Source organism: Microplitis mediator, chromosome 4, assembly GCF_029852145.1.
Source record: "Microplitis mediator isolate UGA2020A chromosome 4, iyMicMedi2.1, whole genome shotgun sequence".
NCBI lineage: Eukaryota > Metazoa > Arthropoda > Insecta > Hymenoptera > Braconidae > Microplitis > Microplitis mediator.
Genome location: NC_079972.1, coordinates 7,022,885 through 7,045,876, shown reverse-complemented (window position 1 = coordinate 7,045,876; position 22,992 = coordinate 7,022,885). Strand labels below are relative to the sequence as shown.

The window sequence follows — 22,992 nt, the reverse complement described above, 5'->3', positions numbered from 1 at the left end:
CATGAAACGCAGCTGAGTATTAGAAAGTAAAAAAAAAAGTAATTTAATTTACGTGTATTTTAAATGGGAAATCTCTGAACTCAAATGGAAAGTACTTAGCATTGGAATTAAGAGCTCATAATTGGTGAGTATATTTTTTTTTTTCGATGTAGATTGAGATTTTGCTTGATCACCCTTATATACATACATGCATCAATTTTTTAACGAATAGTATTTTTGAACTCTACTCAACTAATTATGATAGTTTATGACGAAATTCCTTGAAAAATCGACCGTGAGGACAAATACAATAGATACATTTTTTAAAAAAATTTACCTAAATAAGACAACAGGAAAAAAATACAGATTTTTAAAGAATTGAAGAACGGATTTAACTCCAGTTACAATCCAGTTCTTTATTTCTTTTCTAATTTTTTTTTGTATTAAATGGTAGTGCTTCGAGTGACTTGAGTAATAGATTGAATTACTCTAGTGCCACTAGGTATGAATTTTTGTGTGCAATACTTTTGCTGATCTTCGGCATATGTATAATTCTGGTCCTAGTTGTACCCTTGTGATTTATGTATGCCTGCTAACAGGTGGTAGCAAATTAATTCAACTATAAACGAGTCTTTAATTCCTATTACATGAACACACTCTTCTGAAAATATTTTAGTTAGTTTGTTTTGTAATCTAGTCAATGTATTAAAGACTTTTTTATAACAACCACTCCAGGCAAATGTTCATCCTTAATCAATATTTTTTTCTTTCACATTAGTTATGATTTAATGTTGAATGAACGACTAACGTAAAATTGCCATAAAGACCTGGACATGTTGATAAGTTGCCTTTCTTTGGAAATCCAGAAAATGTGAAAAAAAAAATAATAATAAAATTGATGCGGAGAACTAAAGGGAAAAAACCCTTGTTAGCGTACATTTGATTCAACCCTCGTATATCTATCGACTGTCAAAAACTTTTAAGATTATATATATATTAGGGTGTGTCATTTCGGAGCATAATTTTTTTTTTTAAGTGCATGTGGAAAAAATCATAGTTCAACACTGTTGCGTAATCACAACTACATTCAAATTTGAATGTAGTTGCACTTCCGGCAAATAGAGGCAGCACCTACTGGGGCCTAGTGTCTGTCAATTAAAAACTTGACTATCGCAGTGTGGCACATGCGCATCAATTTTTCCTGCCTCGTGTCGAGAAGACCGACGCCATTATTCTTTTGGTTTTATGTATTCATGTAACAACACGTGTTATAGTTTTTTTTTTAGTTTAATTGTTTTCTAGTATATAGCCGTAGTAACGGCCTTTTACACTTTTTGCCATTATATCGCAATTGCTTTACTTCTCTTTCTGCCTTCATTGTGCGGCTGTGGCCCGACTTGTGCTCATACTGTACTGCATCATTACGGTGATGCCCTACAACCTCCTTTGTACAATGGAGGTGTAGTGGCGTAGGGAAACCTTAGAGAAAACCTAGCCAGTACGGTTTCGGTTTGGGTGAAGCTCCAATGATCGATAAAATTCCCATTTTACCGATCACTGGATCTTCATCCCGCGCCTAACGGTCAGAGACCTTCGTTCGAACCCAACGCGTGGCTAAACGGTCACCCAGCCAAGTAGTGGCCACGCTCAATGCTACTTAACTTCGGTGATCGCCCGAGCCACGCGCGTGACGAACGGCTGTCTCAGCCGCTCAACACGTGTTATATTAAATCTATTCATTTTGCGCTCATCACGAGTAATTAAATAAAAGTAATTAATTAAAAGCAATCAGTGATCAGTAAGCTTTATAAAAATGTAATTATTTTTATAATTGCTAACATAAACACTCAGTTATAAATTAACAAAGAACTCAACTAAATCAGCAATCATCGACCACGAGGTTATTCATCGGGACCGCAACAGGTGCATTCTTTAATAAATATTTACTTGTTACCAGTGCTCAAATAATTAAAGGACTCAATATTACAATTAATTATTTATCTAAAATATTGTTATATTTTTAAATATGCGTATTTTTCCAACATCCTAACCACCAACCAGTCCTGGCATGCATTTATTTTATTATTATTACAACAAACACAAAAGAAAAATTTTCGCGCAAGAAAAAAAATTCTATGTCGATTACAGACCTAGCTCATTGAAAAATTCGATTTTACCATTTGAATAACACGGAAAAATTTTTAAACTTCCCGCTAAGACAATTGTAAATTTTCAAAAATTCGGGGACTTGTTGTTTTCACCCCGATTTTCGAAAATCGAGATTTCATCAGATGTCGATATTTTGAGGTCCTAGGAAGCTATTCTGACTATTTCCAGAATGATGTCCGAGTGTATGTATGTATGTATGTCTGTATGTGTGTGTGTGTGTGTGTGTGTGTGTGTGTGTGTGTGTGTGTGTGTGTGTGTGTGTGTGTGTGTGTGTGTGTGTGTGTGTGTGTGTGTGTGTGTGTGTGTGTGTGTGTGTGTAAGCTCTTTGTAACTTTTTAACTAATGAATAGATTTGGATGGTTAAGGTGGCAATCGAAAGAGCTTGTTGGCCCTCAAATTTCCTAAAAATTTCAGATCATTTGATCAAGCAAACTCGAAAATATTGGTGAATTACGAAAAAAAAAAAAAATTTTTTTTTTAGTTTTTTAGTGATTTCTCAGAAACGACTTGAACGATGGACTTCAAAATCCAATCAGCTCTAGAACTCGACAAAACGCGTCGATCGCCACCTAAACCATCTCAATCGGTTAATTTGTTCGAGAGATATCGTTGGCGAAAGAAATGATAAAAAACGGTTTTTTTCTATTATCTTTGAAGTGACTTATCCGATCGATTTCAAAATTTAATCAGCTCTAGAATTCAAGAAAACGCGCCGATTGCCACCTCAAACGTTAAAATCGGTTGATTAGTTCAAAAGATATCGGCGCTGAAAAGTTAAAAAATAACATTTCATGTTATTTTTTCCAGATACATCAAAATATAATGTGCTAAAATGTGTCTGAAATCATACCAACTCTTTCCCTTGATAGTCTCTTCTGATCATCAGATACTGTCATATAACTTGTTCCTTAGTTTTAAACATATTGTCAGCAAAAAATTGAAAAATCAAGTCTTTAATGTTTTTCTCGGATATTCTATATATTATTGCTCTGACCTAAGTCAAAACTCATTTAAATCTTGATTTTGATCACTGACATTGATTTCTGCCTCAACACATTTATTTGAGTAAACATAATCGAAAATAAAAATTTAAAAACCGCTTCTTCATTAATGATTTTCGATTCTTAACTTTTCAAACTCTAGCATAAAACGTAACTTGTTAGAGCTTGAAAAGCTCATAAAAAAATAATTCCATGTAATAGCATTTTCGAGCTCGAAGAGCTCGAAAATATATTCACAGCGATGTTTTCAAGGTCTTGAGCTCGAAAACAGCGGGAAGTTTTGGGGCTGGCCCGCAGGGCCAACCGACGCCCAGATTTTTTTTTAGCTTTAAGTATTGTTAACTCTTAAAAAAATCAATAGATCGAATAGACTAATACATGTTTTTGTAGGAAATTGAACGCTCTACAAAAGAGGTCTCTTATCACTTTTCGACAAATCCATCTGTTCAAAAGTTATTGAAGCTCGAAGTAAAGACGGATATCTTTTTACTTTTCCGGCGAAACTTTCAGACTTATCACAAAATGTTGGAGAATCTTTTTTGTTGACAACTTTATTTTCTACAAATTATTATATGCAAAGTTCTTTCAAATTCCGCATTTTTTTCTAGTTATTTTCATTTTAATGTCGAGCTCTTGAAATCAATCAGAACCACTTTCGTACGAGCTTGAGGTTAAATTAAAAATAACTAGAAAACAATGCGTAATTTAGAAAAACTTTACCGATAATAATTTGTAGAGAATAAAATTGTCAACAAAAAAGATCTTACATTATTTTGTGATAAGTCTGATAGTTTTGCTGGAAAAGTAAGAAGATCTCCAACCTTACTTCGAGCTCCAATAACTTTTGAACAGATGGATTTATCGAAAAATGATAGGATACCTTTATTGTAAAGCGTTCAATTTCCTATAAAAATATTTATTAGTCTATTCGATCTATTGATTTGTCAAAGAGTTAACAATACTTAAAACTAAAAAAAAATTTTTATCGTGTTATTTAAACGGGAAAATCGAATTTTTCAATGAGCTAGGGTTGTACTCGACATAGAATTTTTTATCTTGCGCGAAAATCTTTTTTTCGTGTTGAACTATGATTGTTTCAACATACACTCAAAAAAAAAAATGTTGCTCCGAAATGACATACCCTACCCGAGAAAAAATCATTAGGACTGATCATGCCTGAATATTTGCCAGCCATTAGCATTCGTGATCATGCTCGGTCAGGCATGAGTATGCTCTCTCATGCATGATTACTTATGCTTATGGCTGGAAAATATTCAGGCATGATCATGCTTCAGCAAGCATAATCATGGTTGACCAAGCATGATCAGTCCTGACCAAGCACAATCCCTAAAATTATTTTTAAAAAAATCTGTCTATCGGTTGACCCTGCGGGCCAGCCCCAAAACTTCTTGCGGTTTTCGAGCTCCTTGAGCTCCTTGAGCTCGAAAACATTGTTGTGGATACATTTCCGAGCTCTTCGAGCATGAAAATACTTTTGTATACTATTGTTTTCGAAAAAACCGTTTTTTAGTATTTCTTTCTCTCACGATATCTCACGATCGAACTGAGCGATTTTAATGGCTGAGGCAGCACTTGACGTATCCTATTGAGTTCTAGAGCTGATAAGATTTTAGAATTTTTTAGTTCAGTTGTTTCAAAGATATTCGCAAAAAAGCGTTTTTTAACATTTCTTTCTCCCGCGATAACTCTCGAACGAATCATCCGATTGAGATGGCTAAGGTGGCAATCGACGCGTTTCATTAAGTTCTAGAGCTGATTAAATTTTGAAGTTGATGGTATGAGTCGTTTCTGAGAAATCAATATAAAACTAGAAAAAAAAAATTTTTTTTTTCGTAATTCGCAAATATTTTCGAGTCTACGTGATCAAATGATCTGAAATTTTTAGGAAAGTTGATGGCCAACAAGCTCTGTCGATTGCCGCCTCAACCATCCAAATCGGTTCATTCGTTAAAAAGTTATAGACCGGTCACACACATACATACACACACACACACACACACACACACACACACACACACACACATACATACATACTGACACTCGAACATCAGTCTTAAAATAGTCAGAATAGCTTTCTAGGACCTTAAAACGTCGACATCTGATGAAATTTCAATTTTCGCAAATTGGGGTGAAAACAATTACTTCCCGAATTTTTCGAAAATCGTCGATTTTCTCAGCGGGAAGTTAAAACCCTCGCGGTTTTGCGAATGCCGTGAAAATTCCGTAAATTTTTGGCATTAATACACATGCCGTAAATTTACCGTAATAATTTGGTAATAATATGGTTATATTGGCCAGTTTTTTTGCTGTACTTATACTGTAGAGTTACCAGATTATTATAGTAAAATTACTGTAAAAATGCCGAACTTTTACCAAAAAAATGCCGTAAAAAAACTATAAAAATGCCGAACTTTTACCGAAAAAATGCTATATAAATACCGCAATAATGCGATAATTTTATAATAATAAAATCGTATTTTTTTGGTAATTATACCGTAGATATCCTGCGATTTTGCCAGATTTATCCTGATATAATGAAAAATTGTAAAAAATTTGGTTTTATTTTATATTTGCTTCTGCGGTTAAAATCATCGAAAATGTGCAAAGTGTCAAATTTTATATTTTATTCTATTAGTTCACACATTTCTTATTGAAACAAAAGAATGTAAGTGAAAATAAGAATCCGGGAAAATTGAGGTTTTCAATTTTCTTAAGTTTGTTTGTATAGATATAAATACAATTAGTATCAACTTTCGAATAAGCGATTTGGCATTATGGTTAACAGATCAGGCTTAAAATCATAAGGACTCGGGATCGAGCCCACGAGTTGGCGGGTTTTTTTTTTTTTTTTTTTTTTTTTTCATGACAGTTATTGTACATATAACTTTATAATGTTATATATAATTATATATAATTAAATAAAATTTTATATAATTATATATAATTTTTGTTCCGGGTAGAACGGTTTAATGCTGCAAAAATGCCGAAAATATGCTGAATAATTACGGTTTTAATTCTCACTATCACGTCGGGGTCACCACAGCGCATCCGTCTTCTTCATCCCCACTCTAGCGGTCCGTTGAATGAGAATGCGACTAGCGGAGCCGCCAATAGTGGATGACTGATCGGTAATGCCGGCGATAAGATATCGACGGTGAGAATAGACTAGCTGAGCGCGGGAGATTTGAACATTCTCCCCGCCTTCTCCTACTCGTTGGAGAAGTGAGACAGTTTATGAGAATCTTCCGTGGTCGATGAGACGGGCAATAGCACTAGTTTGCTTATTGGCCTTTTGAGAGTTGTTGATGCAGTTTTGAGAGTGACCACTCTGATGAGACCATCGGCACCGGGATGTAGTTGGATGACACGGGCGAGCGGCCATTTTGTTGGTGGATACCGCTCGTCTGAGAGCAAGACAAGTGATCCAACTGCGATGTCGTGATGAGAGGTATTCCATTTTGAGATCGATTGATGAGATTGGAAGCATTCTGTAGACCACCGGTCCCAGAAATGCTGTAAGCGTTCTTGAATATGCTGCAGATGAGATAGTCTTGAGGTTGAGATTGCGGTGAGATTAGGTTCCAGAATGGTGTTGATGGCAGCACCTCGGATGAAATGTCCGGGCGCGAGAGCAGTGAGATCGTCCGGATCCTCTGAGAGAGCGCTGAGAGGACGAGAATTGAGAACAGCTTCAACTTGTATGAGAAAAGTTGAGAAATCTTCATAGGTGAGAAGTGTATCAGCAATGGTTCGCTGAAGATGATACTTTATTGATTTTACTGCAGCCTCCCATTTTCCTCCCATATGAGGAGCCCCAGGTGGGTTGAATGACCACTGGGTTCCATCATTGACGAGATGCTGCTGTAGATGAGATGATTCCTTGAGAGCACCGGTGAGAAGTTGCTTGAGAATGAGATCAGCACCCTTGAAGTTTGTTCCACAGTCACTTCGAAGAGTGCGGCAAATTCCCCTTCTGCTAGTGAAACGGCGGAATGCCTTGAGAAAGCCTTCACTGGAGTAGTCAGTAACAACCTCCAAATGAACGGCTGATGTTGAGAGACAGACAAAGACAGCGATCCAGCCCTTATAGCATCTGGTACCGCGTCCTTGAAAGAACTTCAGAGACACTGGACCGGCGTAATCGACTCCAGTGTTCTCGAAGACGAGAGATGGTGAGACCCGATGAGTTGGAAGTTGACCCATGAGCTGTTGAGATCTGACTCCCCGCATTCGTGCGCAGGTGAGACAGCGATGGATAAAGTTTTTAATTGGAGCTCGTCCACCAATTATCCAACACTTCTTTCGAACATGAGATAAAGTAAGCTGGGTACCTCCGTGCAAAGTGCGTAGATGAGAGTCTGAGATGATGAGACGTGAGAGCATACAATCCTTGGGAAGGATTGCTGGATGCTTGCTGTCAGCATCCAATGCTGAATTTTGAAGACGTCCACCGACTCGGATTACACCAGCTTGATCGATGAATGCGGTGAGACGGGTGAAACAGTGAGATTTCTTGAGAGTACTGCCTTGAGATAATACTGAGATTTCTGATGAAAAATATTCCTGCTGTGTTGATTCGATCCAATGAATGAGAGCTGATTGTAATTCAGCAGGTGTGAGAGGTGAGATGCTGAGTGATGAACCAGGTACTTTCTTAAAGTATGAGATTGCTCTGAATACTGTTGCAGTACGCCGTAGTAGAGCTGTGAGCGTAGTCCATGAGTGAATGAGTGATGATAGTGGCATGAGAGGTGGACTAGTTGAGACATGAGACTGGCAAGGTCTCATTTCTGAGGTCACTTGCTCTGATTCATCTGCTGCTGAACTGAGAACATGATGAGATGGCCATTGAGAGGGAGGATCAACTAGCCAGCTGGGTCCTGACCACCATAACTGATGGTTGATGAGCTGAGATGCGGTTAGACCCCTGGATGCACAGTCAGCCGGGTTTTGTTTTCCTGAGACGTATCTCCAGTGTGCATCTGGAGAATTTTGCTGAATCGCTTCAACTCGATTCTTGACGAATTCTTTCCATCTTGTTGGTTCACTGGTGACCCAAGCAAGTGTTGTTGATGAGTCGGTCCACAAATAAATTGGAACATGAGATAATTGCAGCGTAGATGAGACATGAGATGCCAGTTTTGAAAGCAATAATGCAGCTGAGAGTTCGAGTCGAGGAATTGTGAGACGTTTGAGTGGTGCGACTTTAGTTTTAGAGCAGATGAGAGAGATGATAGTCTGTTCGCCAGGTTGACAGACTCTGAGATATATCACTGCAGACATTGCAGCTTGAGATGCGTCAGAAAACCCGTGAATCTCGATGCCAGATGAATTTGGGATGAGATTGATCCATCGAGGAATTCTGAGATGAGAAAGTTGAGGTAGTTCATCGCGGAAAGTTTTCCATCGGTGAACTAGCTCTGGTGAGAGTGAATCATCCCAGTCGACCTTTTGTAGCCAAAGGTCCTGGATGATGATTTTTGCTTTGACAATTACTGCTGAGATTAAGCCCAGAGGGTCAAATAGCTGAGCAGCCTCTGAGGTGATGGTGCGCTTGGTGATACTGAAAGTTTGAGACGTCTTGCCAGTGAATGTGAGAACGTCTTCTTGACAATTCCATGAGAGACCCAAGATCTTTGAGATGTGGTCTGAGAATAAATGAGAATCTTCTGGACTGAGTGATGATGAGATTTTGCTGAACTGAGGGTGGTTGCTTTTCCATTCAGCTAATAGAAAGCAACCTAAATTGCAAAGTGCTTCGACATTATTTGCAATGTCGTTGAGATCGCTGAGATTGTCGGCACCGCCGCCGATGTTGTCGACGTAGCTGCCTTTTTGAAAGGGTTCCACTGCTAGTGGATATTGAGACCCTTCGTCGATTAGAAGTTGTTTGAGAGCTCGGCCAGCAAGATATGGTGCTGGTCGAGTGCCATATGTGACGGTGTTGAGTTGATAAGCCACAGTGAGACCATTCTCTGTCCAGAGGATGCGCTGATAGTCCCTGTCATCAGGGTGGATGAGAATTTGACGAAACATTTTAACAATGTCTGTCAAAAAGATGAATCTGTGACTTCTGAGGTACAGCAGTACATCACAGATCTTTGCTTGAAGACTTGGGCCGATATGCAGATGATCATTGAGAGAGCTGGCTGATGATGTCTTGCTTGATCCATTGAACACTACCCTCAACTTGGTGGTTTCGCTGTCTTCGCGAACAACGCAATGATGAGGTAAGTAATATACATGAGAAGGTTCAGGCGATGTAGATGAGACTCGAGTCATGTGTCCAAGTGATTCATACTCGTTGAGAAAAGTAGTATATTGATCTTGAAGTTCTGGGTTTTGAGAAAGACGCTTCATGAGACGGTTGAGACTGCGCTGCGCAATATGACGAGATTCACCTAGCTTCTGATATGATGATTTGAATGGTAGACGGACGATGTATCGTCCTGATGAGTCTCGAGAATGTGTTGATAGGAAGTGAGCTTCACACTCAGCTTCCTCGACGGTGAGAGTTTCGTTGCAGGATTCTGGAACTTCTTTAAGTTCCCAGAACTTGGTGAGAGAGTCGTGCAATTGAGCATTTGAGATGATATGATGAGACAGGCTAGGTGAATGATGAGATTGTTCATGAACTGGGCCGAGAATTGTCCAATTAATTAATGTAACGTGGACCTAAGTCCGCTTCCGCCGACCGGAAGCCGAGGCCTCGCCCTTTTGGGCATACTCGCGTTGCGTAATCCCATCTCTTCCACCCAGACGACACTCTCAGTCGGAACCAAGAGTGGACATTTACCGGGGGTATAATCAAAAATCCCCATTGCGTGTGGTATCTAACCACAGCCACCACGAGTCCTACCTCACTCGGCCCCCCATTCCTTCCATCTCAGGAAATAAAGAGACTCTGGCCGAAATGGGGCTTGGAACGGGGCCCCCATGGTACCAATTCCCTGTATTGGTCTACAGGCTGCAGATAAGTGGTGAGTTGCAGCATAACTCATTACCCTAAAAGAGTTTCTTCCACATTATCCCACTTGGATCGTAGGACAGCAACTAATAAAGATTGCCCTCTACCGTCATCTCCAAGTGATTATCATTTGCTAACTATAGCTTGTGATAGGATTCTGTACGGGCTTGTATACCTTAGAATTTTAAGACAGTCAAAAGGGTAGGTCTCACCCGCGCAGTGGTACCTATTGGCTTCCTGCAACCACGGAGTTGCCACATGTTACAAGGTGCAAAACAAGTGGGCACCGCTAACGGTTGGAGTAATAGTCTCAGAACCCGCGAAGAGGGTGGTACTTGCTTGGTCTGACGCCCCCTAGAGGGCGCCAAAACCTCTTCTGAGCCGAGAATTGTCCAGCCAAGCATGGTTTGTTGAGCTATTGGTTCTGATGAACTTCCTGTGATGAGACCTGGTCGGATAATTTGACCGTAGAAATCTGCGCCGATGAGAAGGTCAATTTTGCCAGATTTGTGGAAATCTGGGTCGGCGAGTTCTAAATCTTGAATATGAGACCAAAGATTGGATGAGATTGTGACTGATGGAATCTGCGCTGTGATGTTCTTGAGAATGTGTGCGTTGAGATATGCGTGTTCTGATGAGATGGTAGACTGCAGTGTGAATGAGACCATGCCTGAGGTTTTTCCTGATGAGATATTGCCAACTCCTTGCAAAGGTATGTTGCATGGCTGAGAGATGAGACTGCAAGTGCGAACAGCAGCTTGAGAAATCAGAGTAAGTTCTGATCCAGGATCAATGAGAACTCTGATACGATGAGACGAACCTGATTGGTGAGAGATGAGAGCATGTGCGGTTGCCAACAGCACTGTCGGTCGAGATGTCACTGGTTTGTGATCTGGAGCACGGCTGATGGCAGATGAGATGAAAGCTGCTGCTTGAAAAGAGCGAAATTGTTATTGCTGAGATGTTTGCGGCTGAGCTTCGGGATGAGATGCAGGTGGTGATGAGACTTGCTGCGTTTCAGCAGCTGCTGCAGGTGGCTTTTCGGTAAGTCTCATGAGACGAGAGTAGTGCAGCATGGAGTGGTGTGGCTCGTCGCACTCCTTGCAGCGACGACGGTCCTTAGTTTTACAATTTTCGAAACTGTGGTCGCCAAGACAGTTTCGACAGAGATGAGAATGCGCTGCGAGCTGGAATCGTTTATCCGGAGACATTGCCTGGAATCTCGGACATCCGACGATGAAGTGATTGCCCTCACAGCAATGACAGTAGTCCGATTTGAATGAGAGTGTGCTTTTCGGAAGTAATGGATGAGACTGAGTCGTGTTAGATTGAGATCTAGGAGGATGAGATTGCAGATTTCTTGGTGGTGGATGAGACTGCGAGTGCGTTTGATGAGACTGAGACTGCCTTTGCTGAGATTGCTGAGACGGGGGCGCTGTTGCGACATGTACTTGAGCTGCTGAGGTACGAGGTTTGGTACCCAGGTGGTTGCGTGGATCATGAGATGGCTTGCGAGGTGAGGCACCACCCTCCATGGCTTCACGAGCTCTGGCGCGACCGATGAAAAATGTACGCAGGTCCTCATAGCTTGGGAATTCAGTTGAAGTGCTTAAATGGACTTCCCAGGCCTCGCGTAATGAGATGTCCAGTTTTTGGACGATGAGATGGACCAAGATCTGGTCCCAGTGCTCTGTTGGAGATCCTAGAGCCTTGAGAGCTTGAACTGCCTCGTTGGCAGTGTTGATGATGGCCTTCAGCTGTTTGGCAGAGTTGCTGTCAGCTGGTCTGATGCTGAACAGCTTGTCCAGCTGCGCTGAGATGAGAAGACGCTTGTTGTCATATTGTTGGACAACAGCGTCCCAGGCAGATGCAAACGAGTCCCCAGTGACTCTGATGTTTGCGATGAGACGTGCGGCATCACCCTCCAATGCCGACTTGAGGTGGTACATCTTCTCAACAGATGTGAGAGATGTATTTTCTCCGATGATCGAGACAAACATGTCGTGGAAGTGTTTCCACTCTTGATATTTGCCTGAGAACTTGGGCACAGGGATAGTAGGGACATTAAGCCTACTTCCAGCTGGCACGATGAGACTTGAGTTGGCCAGGACACTGCCGTGTGAGGGCAGTGCTGCTTCCAACTAATGTATGCGATGAAGGAGAGCATCTTGAGCTCCTTGGAACATCTTGAGGGCCTTTTCAAAAGAACCATCGGTAAAATATTTATGTTCTACCGTCACGTCGGTCTTCGAAGAGAGTAGTTTCTCGTGGTCTTCCGTGAACTTGTTCCAGTGCTCGGTGAGAAGGTCCAACTTTGCGTTGGCTGCACGCAATAAGAGAGATTCAATGATACCGGCTTCAGCGGATGCCGAAACAGAGGTAAAAATTGAGATGCGGTGCATCTGCAGCACAATTCGGTTAGATACAGTAGCCATATCTGTAAAAAAGCTTAATGAGACACACAAAAAACAATGCAATGCTCAATTGAGTCTGAGAATTTTAAGGAGACACAGAACAAACTGACAGTAGTTTTCTGGGTGATGATGAGACGCTGAGAACTGCTGCAAATGGACGCAGATGAGAGACGCTGATGAATGAGAAGTAACTTGTGCACTGATCACTTCACAATAATTAATTTGCACTGTGGTGTCCCTTAATTATTTTCCACAAGTGCAGTACCACGTCCTGGGTACTCCGCAATGCACCTGTGTTGAAGTGAAAAATATGCACTAACCAAAAACGTCACTTTTAGTCACTGAGAATAAATTTAAATAAATTTATTCAACCAATTCACACGATCCGGCTCGAAGGACTAAAAAATGTTTAAATAATTAATAACTAATTAATTATTAAGTGAGAGGATGAGAGGATCTGGTGTGTGTGAATTGGCGGGCAATGAATAAATTTATTTAACACTGCGATTTCAATTAATAAACACTATAAATAACTTATTTACAATATTTACACTTTATGTCAATTGTTTATGATGAGACTTGAGATAAATTACTATTTATTAATGCTAATTTAATGAGAATTACACTCGCGATCAACACGTGGCCAAGATGGCGTCGAGGCGCGAAAAGTGCCGGTACACGAGGTGAGACTAATTAATGTAAAATAATGCTGAGATAAACAATGAGACCAAAAATAATGCAATAAATAATTAAGATAAATTATTATTAACAAAAAGCATTGAGAACTGTACTGAGAACGCAAGGGATTATGATATTACGAGACGATTTATGAGAGCACGAGGCGTCAGCCATGAAATCACTGTAACTATATGAGTGAGAGAGAGCGTTGAAGAGTGAGAGAGACAGCGCATCCGTCTTCTTCATCCCCACTCTAGCGGTCCCTTGAATGAGAATGCGACTAGCGGAGCCGCCTATAGTGGATGACTGATCGGTAATGCCGGCGATAAGATATCGACGGTGAGAATAGACTAGCTGAGCGCGGGAGATTTGAACAGTTCAAATACCGTATTTTTTCTGTTTTATTACCGTAAATATTCTGAATTTTTTTCGTAAATTTTTGGTAGTAATGCGGCAAAAAAACTGGCCAAAATAACTTGAATAATACCATATTTATGCAGTATTTATACCGTTTAATTCCGGAATTATTTCGGTATTTCCAAAACCGCAAGGGAAATAAAAATAATGTTAATTCAATTTTAAATTAACTTATTTTGTTAGTATTGATGTGTATTTAATGTTTCCTGGCTGAAAAGTGTTATTGAAATTTAACCCGTGACGGGTCTCGAACCCACGACCATCGTGTTATAAGGCACGTCAGCTGTCCGCTAGGCTAACCTGTTTCGTTCAGTTTACGACGATTCTTAAAAACTTTTAAAAACTCCGGTTCTAAAAAGTAAAATATTATCTGAATTCAATCTTGATTTGGTTATTACAAATTTTTTTAATAATGAATGAAAATAATTCTAGTTATAAATTACAAGCAAGGGCCCTAGGGGTATAAGTATGGTGAATCAGCCCCGGAAAGATATTTGAATGATACTTAGAAGATATGTAGGTACTAATAAAATACTAAGATCCTAAAAGTTTCAGAAGTATAACTGAATCCGTTGCCAAGAAAATAAATATTATGTAAGAAATAGAAAAATTTTTTTTTCTCAGGATTGGCTTGACCGATTGGTCTAAAAATGTAGTATGTTTTGGGAGCTCGTAATAGCTTTAAAAAAAAATAATTAACAGTTTTACAGGTTCATGAGATCCTTGAAGAAAAAATTGTTTTTTTCTCAATTGTTTTTTCTAACTATGATACAATTGTTACGTCCAAAAATTGGTACGTAATTATTTAAGTTTTTGTGAGTATTTCGTCCAAGCCGAAGCCTATAGACCGGGAACTCCAGAGGTTTTTGTCTTAATGATATTGTTGGTGAAGGTTAAATTAAATGATAAATTCTCTGTTTAAATTTAATACATATATTGTAAAACCGTGCAAATGTTCTGGTTTGCTAAATATCTATTACAAAAATCTAGTTATTAAAAATGATTTCATTACACTTTTAAACGCAATATTAAATGTTGAACAACACTTAGTAAAATTAATTATCCAAATACAATATTAAACCGAATAAAAATGATAAACGGCACTTAACAAAAATTAATTATTCAAATACAATTTTAAATATAAAAATTCGTGACCAGACTATTTCTCAAAGTCTCTTACAAAATTTAATTATTCCCATATAAATTCAAGTATAATAATTTGTGACCAGACTATTTCTTAGTCTCTTACAAAATTTTATCTGTGGAATTTTATATTAAATATTTATTGACATACCTGGGTTTCCACCTTGCAGTATTTACCGTGGCGAAAATATTTTAAATAAAAGGATATACTTGAAGAACCTTTAGTACAATGCTCACTGACTCTAATTAAAAATATACTTGTCCGTTCTACGTGGAGGAACCCGGGTGAACCAGGCCACTGAACCTAAGTTTGATTTATGATCGGCACACTTGGAGATCCTGGTCAAGAGAGAGAGAGTTCACACGACCAATTTTTTGGGTCTCGATTTTCGGGGCGTTCCAGTTGACCTCAATTGGGGGAAAAGCATGACCAATTAGGTGTCCGAATTCCTGGGCCCTTACCCTCACTCTGAGATTTTCCAGAGAGCGTCGTCTGAACTCCCACTACAGGTGGATACTCTCTTATGTGTAGGTGTACATATGTGTGCGTATATGTGTCCACCCACACGCAAGCACATTTACACGTGAGCAAAACACACACACACATACATACACATATACATTCTTAAACTGAAATACTATCATTTTTACTACACTGGTCACAAAAATTAAGGGATAGAAAAAAAATCCGAAATTTTTAGGTGATTTTCAACATACTGTAACTCGGTGAAAAATGATCGTATAAGAAAATTAAAAAAAGAAAATTGTAGCCTCAAGTTTCTAGTTTTCAGATCTGGACCTTAAAATTTTTTATCATGTACGGTTCCGGAGTAATCATAAGAAAACCAACGAAAAAAAAATTTTCAAAATTTTTGCTGGTCTTTCAATACCTCTATGTACTACACTTAATTCTTAATTCTTTTTAATTTTAATTATTTGATTAATCTATTTTATTTAAATTAATTATTTTTATTTTAACTTCTAATTACTATCAGTGACCTTGACCGAGAGACTTTTCCTAATTTTCCCCGAGACCATTTGTATATTTTATTTAGAGTTTATTTTAATTATCTTATGAATGAATTAATTTTATATCGACTAGATTTGATGACTAGACTCGACAATTTCCGGTGCGTGGGTTACACGATCCACCTGGAAACTTCTAGACTATTTCCGGCAACCTGCCTGGAAATATTTTACTACGCAAAAGCTCTGGCAACCTGCCTGGAGTTAATTAATAAATTAATTAATTTTTATCTAATTTAATCTCGGTTAATTTTATTTAATTTTTTATTGACTAATTAATTTATTTATTTACGGACAATTAATCGAGACGCGACGATAACCAACGTTCAACTACGTATCCTATTAATTTTTCCGGCTTCCTGCCTGGAATAAATTAAAATAAATACCTTTACAACAATTACTTTTCCTCCAATTTGTCCTCGTCGAGGTGTTCGTCCTGGTTTTGTCCTGGTTTTATATCCGTAATCGTCCTAATCTTGTTCTGTATTATTCCATCTCGTTCTAACCCTTGTCTTTTTACCAATCCTCGTACTCTCCTTCAACCTGCTATTCAGACGCAATCAGTAACGTTTTTAAAAGGTATCGGCTACCTGCCTGGTATCTTGTAACAATTTTGGATTTAATTTATCGCTTGGTTCCACAATAGAAAACCCAAGTCGCAATTAAATAATTATCTGATAATCTTTTTGCGGCGTTTGGGTGTTGGCGTCTACTTGATGTTAGCTTCCATTAGGTCCGTCTGGTCCAACCGTTCCGGTCACAAGTGTCGTTTCTCGTTCCGTCTTCCGATTATAATAACTTACTCCCCGCATGACTTCGGGCGTCTTCGGTCATCAGTCACTTCTACTTAATTCAGTGCTGCCAAAGCTAAGCTGTCTCAGTACCCGTTCCATTTTCATGAATTACCCGATTTTACCCCACAGAGAGTTAAGTTTAGCCGAAGGTTCCCCACTCTCTAAAAATTCTGTTTTAGTGTTATTTAAATCACTAAAAATTCTTTCTACGGATACATTTGAGAAAGGCAACACTAGTAACATATTTATAACAATTTTTAGGTTTATAAATTTAAAATCACCAATAGCATTAGTTAGTTCGAAAATTTTTTGCCAATAAATTTCAGCCGCTAAATTTATACTTATATTGTATTCGTAATAAAGCGATTATCCATGGTTTTTATCATGCTTAATAATGTCGGAGAAGGTTTGTCGGATAATTCACCTTGAAGATAGACGTAAATAGGGGTATACTGTTCTAGTACGCGATTAACACAACTTCTGAGTGATAACCATCTTGTTGTACTTGGTGACAAAATTTTGTGTATTTCTACACCGAAATACTCTTGGAATTCTTCTAGCCCTTTAGTACGTTTGTAACTGCGATGGAAATAAGCAGCCAAATTTTTCAACAACTCTTCAGCTGAATTAGATAATTTCAAGCAGGCTTTGGAGGCGACAAGATGAATTAAGTGACATGAACATTTGACAGTAACTATATTCTTGAAACTTTTTGTTAGCAAGGCAAAAACAGATAAATATTCTCCAGCCATATTATTGGCAGTATCAGATGAAAATCCAATCAGATTTTGGAGTGGAATATTTTTATCTTCTATAACTTTTATTAGAAGTGAATATAAGTCTTCAGCTGTAGCAGAGTTTGTTTCTATTAAATCAAAAAAACTAGTTTGTACCTTGGCTAAATCTTCATCATAAAAAATTACTGTGAATGCACATTGTTTAATATTATTAAGATCTGTTGACTCGTCCATAATAATAGAAAAAAATGACCCCGGCTTTTTTAGTTTATCGGCTAAATCTTCTAGCAAAACTGTACCTAAACTATTCACAACTGCTGAAGTTTTTGTTCTTTTTAATGATAATTGCTTAGCAATTTTTGAATCCGGAAAAATTCTAGGCAAAATAGGTCCAAGGGTATCCATAAGTAAAAATGATAAGCACTTAGTAGCTACCACAGCTCCAAGAATTAATTCCGCTCGTTTAACTTGATAATTTAATGGCAAATCTTGTATAGCTTTTTCAATATCTGAGTGATTTTTTTTATTCGTAATTTTATCCATATTTGACAGATGTTTTAATGACTTCGAATGACGGACTAAGCAGTTTTTATTGTAGCAAATGATTTCACGTAAACAAACTTTGCAATGACCAGCATTCTCACTAATAGTAGACTTTTTTAACCATCCTTTAAAATCTTGAACATCAAGCCAACTGTATGAAAATTTTGGAGTCTCTTTTTTATTTTTTGTTTCTAGTCTCTTTAATTTAATTTTTTTTGTTTTCCCTTGGGTATTGAAATCTGCATCAGTCTCTGATTCATTTGAATCAGAACATGAAATATCAATCTAAAAATATCATACAACAATAAATCTATTAGTTAATCATTAACTTATAACTCAGTAAAACACCTAACCTCTTTTCGTTAGTGTTTGAAAGTATTTATTAAGTAAAAAATTTTTATAATTCTCTTTTTACCTTATTTAGCCATTTTTTTCATTTTGATTTTTTAATAGTAATAATTATTACTCAAAGGTTAACTGACTTATTGATTATCTCACATGAATTTCAAGATTCAACTCATCTTCATAAAAAATAACAGAAAATCAAAAAATTTAAAGAATTCATTAGTGTCGACACCTTTGAATTTTGTATTTATTCTAAAAGTCGAACTAAAAAAGAAATTAAGAATTAATCTGAAGAGACACAGTCAATGAGGGAATCCCCATTTACGAGACGAGAGCGTCATTGCCGCTATTATTTTTTGTTATAATGTTTTTTACTATACATAAAGTGTCTTTGTATAAAAACGTAAAATAACTATCGCTCTTAAACATAAAGAGTAAAAAAAATCATTTTAATTGAAAATGCGTTCATTTTCAAAAAAATACAAGCCTCTTTTAACGGCCGAAAATCATATTCGGTGCATAAAAAGTGGACGGCTGCCCAATTTCAAAACACAGTAAGTGACAAATTTTTCAAAATCGATTTTTTAGTATTTTTAGCTCCAGTGCAGTCTTGTAAACATGCACTGAGAGAAAAAAAAATTAAAATCAAGTAAACATGTTGACTTAACTCATAATACTAAAAACAAGAAAAAATTTACTATATCGAAGTATAATATTTCTTATCTTTATAACAATTGTTTAAATCTACTCATAAATTTCTACAGACAATGCATTTTTACTAAAATTAAGAAAATATTTACTTGGCACTATTTAAGTAAAATAATACTCAAATCAAGAAATGTTACTTGGAAATATACACTTTTTTCTCTCAGTGTGATTCGATGCATATTTCAAAAATTTTATTTTTGTCAGTTACTGTGTTTTGAAATTGGGCAGCCGTGGACTGTGTGTATTTTTTAGCACAGAAAGTAAGTATATTTTCCTTAACTTAAAAAAAGCAATTAGTTTTTTATAATAGAGTTTAGACAGTTTTCATTGAATTCATTAAACAAACTAAAACATTATCGATTACACGAATTTTTTTCGATTTAAATATCTTAAAATATCGATAACACTGAAGTCAGCAGACATGAATAATTTTTTTGAAACAAGTAAATTATGAAAAAAATATTTTCAAAAATTATAAGCATAGTTTTTTTAATTCTTCAAATGGACATATTTTTATTTATTTATTTTTTCAAATTATTCGTTTAAAAATTCAGAAAACTAACAAGTTATGCCTGCTAATTTCAGGACCAACCATTATTTTGTGATATAAATACATCGAAAAATGTTTTTGATTTATAGTTTAAGTAGAATAAAAATAATTCTTTTAATTGTTTTTGATAAATGTTACATATTTTTAATTATCAATCAAATTTTTAATTCGTTGCTATAATACATCTTTGATTTTTTCAGCTAAATCAGTTGTTGTGATATTAAAAATATCCCAGATAGCAAAATGACGTCTTGATGAGTTCTGAATGAGTTCCTATTTATGATTTGGACGTCTTAAAAACACGTTAAAGAAGTCTTTAAGAAGTTCTCAAGATGTCGAATGCGCCACCTAGCGAACTCAGTAAGACATCTTTAAAAGTTCTCAAAGAGTTCTCAAAGAGTTCTTTTTTCTGACTCCGCAAATAAGACTTCAGAATGAACTTACCATGACGTCTTAAGGAGTTCCTAATTTTGACTTCATTTTGACTTCAAAAAAGTTAAAAAAAGAATACATTTAGACGTCACAAAACTGACGTCTTATTTATGAAGTCTTCAAGAACTCTTAATTTAGAGTTCTTAAAAATGACACCTTTAAGAAGTCATTATAAGACTTCTTGAAGACTCCTTCAAAAATACGTCGTAAAGCAGTCATTCTGACTTTAATGCTGTCTGGGATATAAATGTAATATTACTGGACGCACGGATGATTTCGGTACTTAGGACGAAGCATTTCGGGACTCATCAATTGAATCAGAAGATGATCCCCTTGAAATTTGCGAGAGTGTTGTTGATAAAAAATGGAATTATTTTATTTTTAAAAATTTATTAACATGTTATACTTATGAAAATAAATTAAGTAGAAAAAAAATTTTTAAATACGAAATTACCCGCTTTTACCCGAATTTTTCAATTACCCGTGGGTTTACCCGAAAGAAGCGAAATTACCCGAAGAACGGGTAATTACCCGGGTTTTGGCAGCACTGGATATATATTTTGCTTCAAGTCCGAGTGACAGGATCAAGCCAGCAGGTTTGTGTAGAGTTCTTGGCTCTACTAGATCTTGTGATCGACTGCCTTGTAAACGACTGACTTGATTCTGTCACTCCTTGGTATTATACATTTTCAAAAATGTTAACATTGCATCTCAGGTTTCCTATGAGAGAATCGTCGTGGCCCGGGTCTCATGCATCGTCATCTGTTTAGACTGTCCGCGAGCCACGGCGACTCTCTTATCGCAAGAGATTTCCGTTACATTGTTGGCGGTGAATAAAAATAATATCGCCAACAAAGTAACGATTTATTAATTTATTGTTTAATTATGATTCTAAGAAGTGTCGAACCGTTTATTCGCCCACTGCGGTGAATAAATAATTCGAGACTTGAAAAAAAAAAAATTTCTAAAAATTTTTATTTAAATTTAATTAAAGCCAGAACGTAACACTGTGTAATAAAGTAAACCAAGTGTTACTAATTTTTGTGTTAAAATTAAGTGTTTTATTTTGAAAACCTTTCACTAGCCAACACCCGATAAATACCCATTTTTTTTGTTGTATTTTTTGTTAATACTATACGCTACATTTAATGGTCCTTCGAGCCGGATAGTGGCTGGTGAATAGTTTTTTTTTTAATAATAAATTCCTTTTTTTGTGAAAGTGAGCTTTCGAGTCGAACCAAGTGTCGGAGGCATTGCTGGGCACATCGGGTGTCGCCTTTGGCAGTCCTGTACACCGGTCCAGATAAAGACAATCCGCTACTTGACTTAAAAACTTGGTTTTCGGTGACTCGCATCAAGTGATTAGTTAACTCGAATCAAGAACATGACGCTTGAAGGTAAGATATCTTGCCTTACAAGAGCAAGGGTTCAAAACCCTCCTTGGTCTGGAGTCTCGCTGGACACCAGAGGTGCTGAACTCGCTTACTGTGTCCACTACGGAAACAAAGATTACCCAGTTGAATTCGCTATGGTCCCAGCTCACTCAAAGAAATAAGAAAATCTTCTTGGAACATCCTGAAGTTCTCAAACTGCCTTACCATAAGGAGAGTCGCTTCCCCGACGCTCATGCGCGTTACAGTGTCTTGAGTGGATTACTCACTACCAGACGGGATGAAATTCAAGCGTCGATAGACGCTCAGGCTGCAGCTAACCACTCTCGCAATATGTTAGACGCTACACAGTACTTCGCTACCGGACATGTACCCGCTAAATTACCGCAGATTCGCCTACTGACCTTTTCTGGAGATTATCAACAGTGGAGTGAGTTCCGCGACCTGTTCTCCGCTTTGATTAAGAATGATGATACTCTATCTGGATCACAGAAGATGTCGTCTCTGAGGACACAGCTAAAGGATGATGCGCTCTCGTTACTAGCTAACATGACGCTCACGGATGAGTCATTTCCAATTGCGTGGAATCTTCTGGAAACTCGCTACAGCAATCCAAGGAGAGTACTCGCAACTTATTTAGAAGAACTTTTGAGCAATGAGCCCATTCCTGCTGATTCAGCGCATGAGCTAGACTCAATGCTACTCACTAGCCGCAAAGCCTTAGACGCCATTCGCTCTATGAAGATCAATGTAGACAATTCGGACCCAATTTTGATACACGTAACACTGCGCAGGCTTCCAGTGAAGTTACGTGAGGAGTGGGAAACTACTCTAGGCCTCTCCAACGACATCCCTCAGTACGAACAGTTACATGACTTTCTCAAGTCACGAGTTCGTGCTTGGGAAAACTCTGGAATTTCTCCAACAGGAACTCCGCTACCTGAAATCAAAAAAGCTACTAACAAGAGTTTCTCTAAAACACTCGGTCATCGCTTTTCGTCAACTACTTCCAAGACACCTCCAAGTTCAGCAGCTAATGTGTATTTTACACCGAAGGAAGTTACAAGTGAGCCAGGTCAGTGTCCGCTATGCAAAGAAAAGTATTACGCGCTCTACTGCAAAAGGTACCAAGAGGCTTCAGTGGATCAGGGAATCCAGCTCATAAAAGATTTCCGCTTATGTTGTAATTGCTTGGGACGTCATCGCTCTGCAGATTGCCGTACCCCGGACAGATGCCATCACTGCCATTAGAAGCACCACACATCAATCCACCCGTTGGAAAGGGAGAACACACCAGCAACTACTGGAGCGCCAACATCAGATTATCCGCTGAACAACACGTCGTTACTCGCTACAGCTACAGCTTATGTAAATACTTTGCATGGGAACTTGCTCTTAGCCAGAATCTTTATAGACCCAAGATCAGAACTATCATTCATGACGAACTCGCTTCATAAAAAACTTGAACTACCGCTAAAACGCTCTGATCTTGCACTACGAGCCATTGGCAATGTCTCAGCAGGTCGTACGCTTGGGTCTTGTAACATCAGAATAAATTCACTCACTGGAAAGAATTCGCTTAACGTCCAAGTTCATATTCTCACATTATTATCCGTCAATTTGCCATCGTTCACGTTGATCGACCAGCATTGGTCGCTTTTAAAAGGCCTAGAATTA

The 22,992-nt window shown here is 37.8% G+C and overlaps 1 protein-coding gene across 1 annotated transcript; it reads right to left on the bottom strand.

Annotated features, from left to right (window-relative positions):
* Positions 1–6,377: 6,377 nt before the first annotated feature.
* On the bottom strand, positions 6,378–9,991 carry LOC130667199 (uncharacterized). Its single transcript, XM_057468691.1, has 2 exons — positions 9,898–9,991; positions 6,378–9,805 (listed from the first exon to the last, which is right to left on the bottom strand). The coding sequence occupies exons 1-2, from the start codon at positions 9,989–9,991 to the stop codon at positions 6,378–6,380; spliced, it is 3,522 nt and encodes a 1,173-aa protein (XP_057324674.1).
* Positions 9,992–22,992: the final 13,001 nt, after the last annotated feature.

Coding starts and splice junctions, on each gene's coding strand:
- LOC130667199 (XM_057468691.1), bottom strand. CDS start 9,991: ATGGGGATTTTTGATTATACCCCCGGTAAATGTCCACTCTTGGTTCCG. Junction 9,806..9,897: donor GATGGGATTACGCAACGCGA/GTATGCCCAAAA, acceptor TTCTCGGCCCAG/TTCATGAACAATCTCATCAT.